Raw genomic sequence first — 10,000 nt, 5'->3', positions numbered from 1 at the left:
AGATCAGATCCCAGCGTTCAGGTCTCCTCTCCTGCTCGGGGAACAACCTCACAGCTGAGTGTTTGTGCCTCGCAGACGCCCGGCGCTCCAATTACAGGAAGCATAAATCTCTGTAAAAGGAAATTGCAGAAGGACCGGAGGGAGGCGAGGGAAGCGAGGGCATATTGCAGCGCCGGGTCCCCGGTGCAGCGAGTAATAAGAGCGGAGCGCCGGGCGGAGCCTCCTGGGAAATCAGGCCACTGCCCCTGCAGATAGAGTTGACCGCCACTATCACCGCCTCTGCCGCCGCCGCAGCCGCTGAGGAGCTGCTGTAAGTTTCAACTCATTTCTCAGGAGTGGGTCAGGACGTAAACTCGGCCCACAGAGACGTGTGAATCCAGAGTCTGCCGGCTTTGTTTGTGCCGCAGCGTGGAGCGGATTTATGGCTGCCCATCATCCAGCTGTGGAGCATTAAACGCGTCCGTGATAGGAAACACACCCTCACACACACGTCTGTGCAGGTGCTTCACGGCCGCAGTGTAAAGTCTGAATGTTCCAGCAGACGGTTTGTGTTTCCTGTAAACAGCTGCAGCTTTGTGTCTTTAGCAGGGACTGAACCAGGGGCCCAAAGAGTCAGGGGCTCAAAACGACCACAAAGAGACACAAAACGACTACAAAGAGACACAAAACAACCACAAAGACACAAAACAACCACAAAGAGACACAAAACGACCACAAAGAGACACAAAACGACCACAAAGAGACACAAAACGACCACAAAGAGACACAAAACAACCACAAAGAGACACAAAACGACCACAAAGAGACACAAAACAACAATAAAGACACAAAATAACTATAAAGAGACACAAAACAACTACAAAGAGACACAAAACAACCACAAAGAGACACAAAACAACTACAAAGAGATTCAACAAATGGAAAAATAAAGTAAAAGCATCTTGATGAAAAATGTCTCTGTGTCTTTAAAACGTCGGAAAGAAGAAAGAAAAGGATTTATTAAACCAACCAATTCCACTGCGGCCCCTTCTGAGACCTCTGAAGGACCCCGCGGGGCCCCCGGACCTCGGTCGGGGCACCAAAGTGCTCTGGGAGGATCTGAACGGCTCTCGTCCAAAGCTGCTAATTAAAATTGACCCGTGGTTGATGAACGGGCTCCTGCTCTGAACTCAATGGGACTGATGACGTTCTGCAGCGGTTTGATGCTGCAGCTCCGCTCGCTCTCAACCATCAGCTGCACCCGGAGCGAGCTGCAGACGCTTAAATGACTCACACGTCTGAAAACGACGTCTGTCCGTCCGCACACGTCCATAAAGTCGTCAACACAGGAAATATGAGTGTGTGTGAACACAGGAGAGGGACAGTGTTACAGGGGGAAGACCAACAGCGGAGTCTCCCCCTGCTTGACATTAGAGAGAATGCAGCTTTAAGTGGACATTAGAGAGAATGCAGCTTTAAGTGGAGTCTCCTCCGGCTGGACATTAGAGAGAATGCAGCTTTAAGTGGAGTCTCCTCCTGCTGGACATTAGAGAGAATGCAGCTTTAAGTGGAGTCTCCTCCTGCTGGACATTAGAGAGAATGCAGCTTTAAGTGGAGTCTCCTCCTGCTGGACATTAGAGAGAATGCAGCTTTAAGTGGAGTCTCCTCCTGCTGGACATTAGAGAGAATGCAGCTTTAAGTGGAGTCTCCTCCTGCTGGACATTAGAGAGAATGCAGCTTTAAGTGGAGTCTCCTCCTGCTGGACATTAGAGAGAATGCAGCTTTAAGTGGAGTCTCCTCCTGCTGGACATTAGAGAGAATGCAGCTTTAAGTGGCGTCTCCTCCTGCTGGACATTAGAGACAATGCAGCTTTAAGTGGAGTCTCCTCCTGCTGGACATTAGAGAGGACGCAGCTTTAAGTGGACATTAGAGTGAATGCAGCTTTAAGTGAACATTAGATTCTGCAGTTATTCCCTAATAAACCTCTTTGACTCCCTGAACACTGAAAATGTCCCATTTTTCTTGAGTAATTAAGTTGAAGCGACTCTCTGATGACAGCGTGCGTCGTCTCATCATCACTTTCACTTCTTAATGAGTTCTGCAGCCGCTCCAACGCGACCGCTCGGGTCAGATAACGGCGACTTCTGTCCGTTTTTACGAGGCGGCGGCTGAATTATCGCCACAGACGACACTTTAAGAGCATTTTAAGAGACTGAACCTTTACAGACGCTGACTGACGTCCTCACACACTCCTCCACCGCTCGATGTTCATAAATGCTGAACTCCCCGTGCCCTCAATCAATCGCGTTCCCAGTGCGCTGACCCCCCCCGCGGCGTGTGTTTCCTGGCAGACTCACCGGCGGAGCAGGGCCCGTCCGACACCCGGGAGATGAGCCTCTGCTGTTTGCAGGACGCCTGTCGCCTGTAGCACTCGTTCTGGTAGGTGTCGCCGTTGGAGCCGCACACAGGGATGTAGTTTTTGTGGCACTGGAAATCAAACACAATCAAAATGTTAATTAAGCCTCAATGTGACCGCCGGACATGAACACACTGGACACACGCCGGCAGAGGGGAGCGGTTGGTGCTGGTTAGAGTCCGGTGGGGACAGTTTCTGAGCAGAGACGGGGACAGAAGTCGGTCTGGAGCCGGGTTTCCCGTCACGCGTCCCCGAAGACTTTAGATTACGGTCAAACATCATCTGAAAAACTACTGACAGGCACCATCACATGCTGTTCTCCTGTTCTATTGATCTAAGGTCAAACGCCGTCCTGGAACGGTCCGGATCAGATGGGGTTCTGGGGTTCAGGATCAGACCCCTGGTGCTGGGGTTCAGGGTCAGACCCTGGTGCTGGGGTTCAGGATCAGACCCAGGTGCTGGGGTTCAGGGTCAGACCCAGGTGCTGGGGTTCAGGATCAGACCCTGGTGCTGGGGTTCAGGATCAGACCCTGGTGCTGGGGTTCAGGATCAGACCCCGGTGCTGGGGTTCAGGATCAGACCCTGGTGCTGGGGTTCAGGATCAGACCCTGGTGCTGGGGTTCAGGATCAGACCCCCGGTGCTGGGGTTCAGGATCAGACCCCGGTGCTGGGGTTCAGGATCAGACCCCGGTGCTGGGGTTCAGGATCAGACCCCTGGTGCTGGGGTTCAGGATCAGAACCCCGGTGCTGGGGTTCAGGATCAGACCCCGGTGCTGGGGTTCAGGATCAGACCCCGGGGCTGGGGTTCAGGATCAGACCCCGGGGCTGGGGTTCAGGATCAGACCCCGGTGCTGGGGTTCAGGATCAGACCCTGGTGCTGGGATTCAGGATCAGACCCCCGGTGCTGGGGTTCAGGATCAGACCCCGGCGCTGGGGTTCAGGATCAGACCCCGGCGCTGGGGTTCAGGATCAGACCCTCGGTGCTGGGGTTCGGGATCAGACCCCCGGTGCTGGGGTTCAGGATCAGACCCCGGTGCTGGGGTTCAGGATCAGACCCCGGTGCTGGGGTTCAGGATCAGACCCCGGTGCTGGGGTTCAGGATCAGACCCTGGTGCTGGGGTTCAGGATCAGACCCCGGTGCTGGGGTTCAGGATCAGACCCCGGGTGCTGGGGTTCAGGATCAGACCCCCGGTGCTGGGGTTCAGGATCAGACCCTGGTGCTGGGGTTCAGGATCAGACCCCCGGTGCTGGGGTTCAGGATCAGACCCCGGTGCTGGGGTTCAGGATCAGACCCCCGGTGCTGGGGTTCAGGATCAGACCCCCGGTGCTGGGGTTCAGGATCAGACCCCGGTGCTGGGGTTCAGGATCAGACCCCCGGTGCTGGGGTTCAGGATCAGACCCCGGTGCTGGGGTTCAGGATCAGACCCCCGGTGCTGGGGTTCAGGATCAGACCCCCGGTGCTGGGGTTCAGGATCACGAGCCCTTCTTTTTTACTAAAGCCCACCTCTCCCAAACGGGCCGTGGACGGCAAACGTGCCGCTCCTAGGCGCGGTACGGTTGCACTCACACTGGTCAAAGGAACCAGACTTTAGCTGTAAAACCTGTTTGGGCACGGTACGGAGGAACAGTGGGAGTGCGCCCAGAGAGACACTCTGGTGACTGTGTCAGGAAAGTGAAGTTTTCTGCCGGTTAATAAGGAAACGAGCGGTGGAGACGAGGACTTTCATCCATGCTTCATGGAGGTTAGCACCAAATAACTTGACTCTGCTGTCAGACTCAAACCGCGGCTGCCAAGGACACATATCCGCGCTGAGTAATCCATATTCTATTAACTCGCAGACATCAATCATTTAGCAGGAGTCCCCGCGGAGACGACCTCTGTGACCGCGGCACAGCCAGCGCTCAGGTCTGCGTGCGACAGGAACAACTCCTGCTGCAAAACTACGGAGCAGCGATCCACGCGGCTTTAAGGAGGGATGCGTGAGAGGGTGGCGTGGAGCAGCGGGGCGTGGAGCAGCGGGGCGTGGAGCAGCGGGGCGTCGTTCTGCTCGTTATCTTCAAAGCGGCTCACGCTCAGTTTTGGCAGTTTGTCTCCTTCACATCCAAACTCCAGCTGAGAGGAGCTGCTTTTATTTTTAGATTTGAAGAAGCAAAGCATCTTCCTGTCAGAGAGACACCTGAACTCACCACAGACACTGGACTGTCCTGCAGTTATTACAGACCGTGAACTCACCACTGACACTGGACTGTCCTGCAGTTATTACAGACACCTGAACTCACCACAGCCACTGGACTGTCCTGCAGTTATTACAGACACCTGAACTCACCACTGACACCTGAACTCACCACAGACACTGGACTGTCCTGCAGTTATTACAGACACCTGAACTCACCACAGACACTGGACTGTCCTGCAGTTATTACAGACAGTGAACTCACCACAGACACTGGGCTGTCCTGCAATTATTACAGACAGTGAACTCACCACAGACACTGGACTGTCCTGCAGTTATTACAGACAGTGAACTCACCACAGACGCTGGACTTTCCTGCAGTTATTACAGACACCTGAACTCACCACAGACACTGGACTGTCCTGCAGTTATTACAGACACCTGAACTCACCACAGACACTGGACTGTACTGCAGTTATTACAGACAGTGAACTCACCACAGACACTGGACTGTCCTGCATTTAATACAGACACCTGAACTCACCACAGACACTGGACTGTCCTACTGTTATTAAAGACACCTGAACTCACCACAGACGCTGGACTGTCCTGCAGTTATAACAGACACCTGAACTCACCACAGACGCTGGACTGTCCTGCAGTTATAACAGACACCTGAACTCACCACAGACACCTGAACTCACCACAGACACTGGACTGTCCTGCAGTTATTACAGACACCTGAACTCACCACAGACACTGGACTGTCCTGCAGTTATTACAGACACCTGAACTCACCACAGACACTGGACTGTCCTGCAGTTATTACAGACACCTGAACTCACCACAGACACTGGACTGTCCTGCAGTTATTACAGACACCTGAACTCACCACAGACACTGGACTGTCCTGCAGTTATTACAGACACCTGAACTCACCACAGACACTGGACTGTCCTGCAGTTATTACAGACACCTGAACTCACCACAGACACTGGACTGTCCTGCAGTTATTACAGACAGTGAACTCACCACAAACACTGGACTGTCCTGCGGTTATTACAGACAGTGAACTCACCACAGACGCTGGACTGTCCTGCAGTTATTACAGACAGTGAACTCACCACAGACGCTGGACTGTCCTGCAGTTATTACAGACAGTGAACTCACCACAGACGCTGGAGCGCCCCGTCTCCTCTCAGGGTATAAATGAGTTCCTGGGCATCGGTCTGTGACGGCGTCCACAACACAAAGTCATTAACTGCGTCACCTCTCCACCAATGAGAGGAAAGGTCGGCAGCGTCCTGCTCAGACCGCCGGGTTGAACCCCCGAGGGGTCAGTCACAGTCAGAGGTTCTGTCCACTCAGCATTTATTTATTCATGTTTGATTTAATATTTAATAATAATCCTGAACAAATGAAGCGTTTCCTCCTGACACTCTAAGTGTTTGTCCACAATAAGACTACAAAAGGCTCCTAGAGGACACTTTAACACACGTTTATGCTCCTAGAGGACACTTTAACACACGTTTATGCTCCTAGAGGACACTTTAACACACGTTTATGCTCCTAGAGGACACTTTAACACACGTTTATGCTCCTAGAGGACACTTTAACACACGTTTATGCTCCTAGAGGACACTTTAACACATGTTTATGCTCCTAGAATGCTCCTAGAGGACACTTTAACACACGTTTATGCTCCTAGAGGACACTTTAACACATGTTTATGCTCCTAGGAGGACACTTTAACACACGTTTATGCTCCTAGAGGACACTTAGCACTCGTTTATGCTCCTAGGAGGACTCTTTAGCACACGTTTATGCTCCTAGTGGACACTTTAACACGGTTTATGCTCTAGAGGACACTTTAACACTCTTTATGCTCCTAGAGGGCACTTTACACATGTTTAAGCTCCTAGAGGACACTTTAGCACACGTTATGCTCCTAGGACACTTTAACTCGTTTATGCTCACTAGAGGACACTTTAACACACGTTTATGCTCCTAGAGGACACTTTAACACACGTTTATGCTCCTAGAGGACACTTTAACACACGTTTATGCTCTAGAGGACACTTTAGCAACGTTTATGCTCCTAGAGGACACTTTAACACACGTTTATGCTCCTAGAGGACACTTAACACGTTTATGCTCCTAGAGGACACTTTAGCACACGTTTATGCTCCTAGAGGACACTTTAGCCACGTTTATGCTCCTAGAGGACACTTTAACACACGTTTACTGGCTCCTAGAGGACACTTTAACACACGTTTATGCTCCTAGAGGACACTTTAGCTCACGTTTATGCTCCTAGAGGACACTTTAGCACACCGTTTAGCTCCTAGAGGACACTTTAACCGTTTATGCACTACGGGCACTTTACACACGTTATGCTCCTAGAGGACACTTTAACACACGTTTAGATCTAGCTCAATACGACACTTAGTAATCTTAACACTCGATTGCTACTATGCACACTTAAGTTCTGCAGGACACTTTAACACACGTTTATGCTCCTAGAGGACACTTTAGCACACGGTTTAGTGCTCCTAGAGGACACTTTAACACACGTTTATGCTCCCTAGAGGACACTTTAGCAACACGTTTATGCTCCTAGAGGACACTTTAACACAGATTATGCTCCTAGAGGGACACTTTAGCACACGTATATGCTCCTAGAGGACATTCTTTAGCACACGTTTATGCTCCTAGAGGACACTTTAACACACGTTTATGCTCCTAGAGGACACTTTAACACACGTTTATGCTCCTAGAGGACACTTTAACACACGTTTATGCTCCTAGAGGACACTTTAGCACACGTTTATGCTCCTAGAGGACACTTTAGCACACGTTTATGCTCCTAGAGGACACTTTAACACGTTTATGCTCCTAGAGGACACTTTAGCACACGTTTATGCTCCTAGAGGACACTTTAACACACGTTTATGCTCCTAGAGGACACTTTAACACACGTTTATGCTCCTAGAGGACACTTTAGCACACGTTTATGCTCCTAGAGGACACTTTAACACACGTTTATGCTCCTAGAGGACACTTTAACACACGTTTATGCTCCTAGAGGACACTTTAACACACGTTTATGCTCCTAGAGGACACTTTAGCACACGTTTATGCTCCTAGAGGACACTTTAGCACACGTTTAGGCTCCTAGAGGACACTTTAACACACGTTTAGGCTCCTAGAGGACACTTTAACACACGTTTATGCTCCTAGAGGACACTTTAGCTCACGTTTATGCTCCTAGAGGACACTTTAGCACAGGTTTAGCTCCTAGAGGACACTTTAGCACACGTTTATGCTCCTTGAGGACACTTTAACACACGTTTATGCTCCTAGCGGACACTTTAACACACGTTTATGCTCCTAGAGGACACTTTAACACACGTTTATGCTCCTAGAGGACACTTTAGCACACGTTTATGCTCCTAGAGGACACTTTAACACACGTTTATGCTCCTAGAGGACACTTTAACACACGTTTATGCTCCTAGAGGACACTTTAACACACGTTTATGCTCCTAGAGGACACTTTAGCACACGTTTATGCTCCTAGAGGACACTTTAACACACGTTTATGCTCCTAGAGGACACTTTAGCACACGTTTATGCTCCTAGAGGACACTTTAACACACATTTATGCTCCTAGAGGACACTTTAGCACACGTTTATGCTCCTAGAGGACACTTTAGCACACGTTTATGCTCCTAGAGGACACTTTAACACACGTTTATGCTCCTAGAGGACACTTTAACACACGTTTATGCTCCTAGAGGACACTTTAACACACGTTTATGCTCCTAGAGGACACTTTAGCACACGTTTATGCTCCTAGAGGACACTTTAGCACACGTTTAGGCTCCTAGAGGACACTTTAACACACGTTTAGGCTCCTAGAGGACACTTTAACACACGTTTATGCTCCTAGAGGACACTTTAGCTCACGTTTATGCTCCTAGAGGACACTTTAGCACAGGTTTAGCTCCTAGAGGACACTTTAGCACACGTTTATGCTCCTTGAGGACACTTTAACACACGTTTATGCTCCTAGCGGACACTTTAACACACGTTTATGCTCCTAGAGGACACTTTAACACACGTTTATGCTCCTAGAGGACACTTTAGCACACGTTTATGCTCCTAGAGGACACTTTAACACACGTTTATGCTCCTAGAGGACACTTTAACACACGTTTATGCTCCTAGAGGACACTTTAGCACACGTTTATGCTCCTAGAGGACACTTTAACACACGTTTATGCTCCTAGAGGACACTTTAGCACATGTTTATGCTCCTAGAGGACACTCTAACACATGTTTAGGCTTCGTACCTGGAACTGACAGACACACTTGAGCTGAGCGCCGTCGTCTCTGCAGACGCCTCCGTATCGACAGGTGGAGTCGTCACAAACCCGCAGGTCGCTCTTCTTCTCCGACAGATCTGAAACAGAGACGACACACGAAGGGTTAAATCGGGTTCAGGGTCCAGGAAGAATCAGAGCTGCAGGGACACACGGACACACGAACACAGGGACACACGGACACACGGGCGGACGGCTGATCAGACGCAGCAGCGAGGCTCCGTGTGTGTGGCAGCAGACACCTGAGCTCCAGGTGCCTTCACTCAGGGGAAATAACAGGTGGATGCAGCGCCGCACGGACCCGCCACGTGACGGCGCTCCGTTGGTGAACACGGTTCTCATCTCTGAGCGTCTCCAGAGGATTAATAAGAGTGTGATTTATAGTGTGGAGGGTAAACGTGAGGCTGGGATGAGCCCGACTGTGCAGAACGTATTAAACAGGTCATTTAACGGTGTTTGATTAGACGTCGTCGACTCTTTGCTTCTTGTTCTGGTCGTTTTGTGTGTTTCTTGTTATTTGTTGCTTCTTTTCTGATGTTTTCCATCTTTGTTCGCCTCAGTTTTGTTTTTAAAAAGTGTCTTTTTACGCATGAAAACTGAGAGCGAAGAATCCTGAATATGAACCTTTATATCACACACACACACACACACACACACGCACGCACGCACGCACGCACGCACACACACACACAAACGCACACACACGCACACTCACATGCACACGCACACACACGCACACACACACACACTCTGGCAGCCTCTTGTCTGATAATAACAGGCTTCTGCGTCTCAGAAATGTGCAGCCGACTTAAATTATCCACATTTTCTTTGAGATGAAAGCCGCGGATTCCTGCCCACGCATGTGTGTGTGTGTGTGTGTGTGAGTGGGCTTTGAAGAGCCGTGTAATGGTCTGTAATTACTGTTTGCAGACCTCCCCTACTCCTAAAAATGGCCGCCGCTGGCCGCAGAGACTGAGCAGCAGCCGTCAGATGCTGAACAACATGAAACAACGAGAACCACAGAAACTGCAGGAACCGCTCAGGGT

General features: G+C 50.3%; 1 protein-coding gene across 1 annotated transcript in view; it reads right to left on the bottom strand.

Annotated features, from left to right (window-relative positions):
* tmeff1a (transmembrane protein with EGF-like and two follistatin-like domains 1a) overlaps positions 1-10,000 on the bottom strand; it is a 65,703-nt gene that overhangs the window by 19,474 nt on the left and 36,229 nt on the right. Inside the window, exons 2-3 of the mRNA XM_083928520.1 lie at positions 8,925-9,034; positions 2,337-2,466 (exon numbers count right to left, since the gene is read on the bottom strand). Coding sequence (XP_083784646.1) covers positions 2,337-2,466; positions 8,925-9,034 — 240 coding nt within the window. The remainder of the gene's footprint in view (positions 1-2,336; positions 2,467-8,924; positions 9,035-10,000) is intronic.

Source organism: Echiichthys vipera (assembly GCF_963691815.1).
Source record: "Echiichthys vipera genome assembly, chromosome: 15".
Classification (NCBI taxonomy): domain Eukaryota; kingdom Metazoa; phylum Chordata; class Actinopteri; order Perciformes; family Trachinidae; genus Echiichthys; species Echiichthys vipera.
This window is presented reverse-complemented; position numbering and strand designations above follow the sequence as displayed.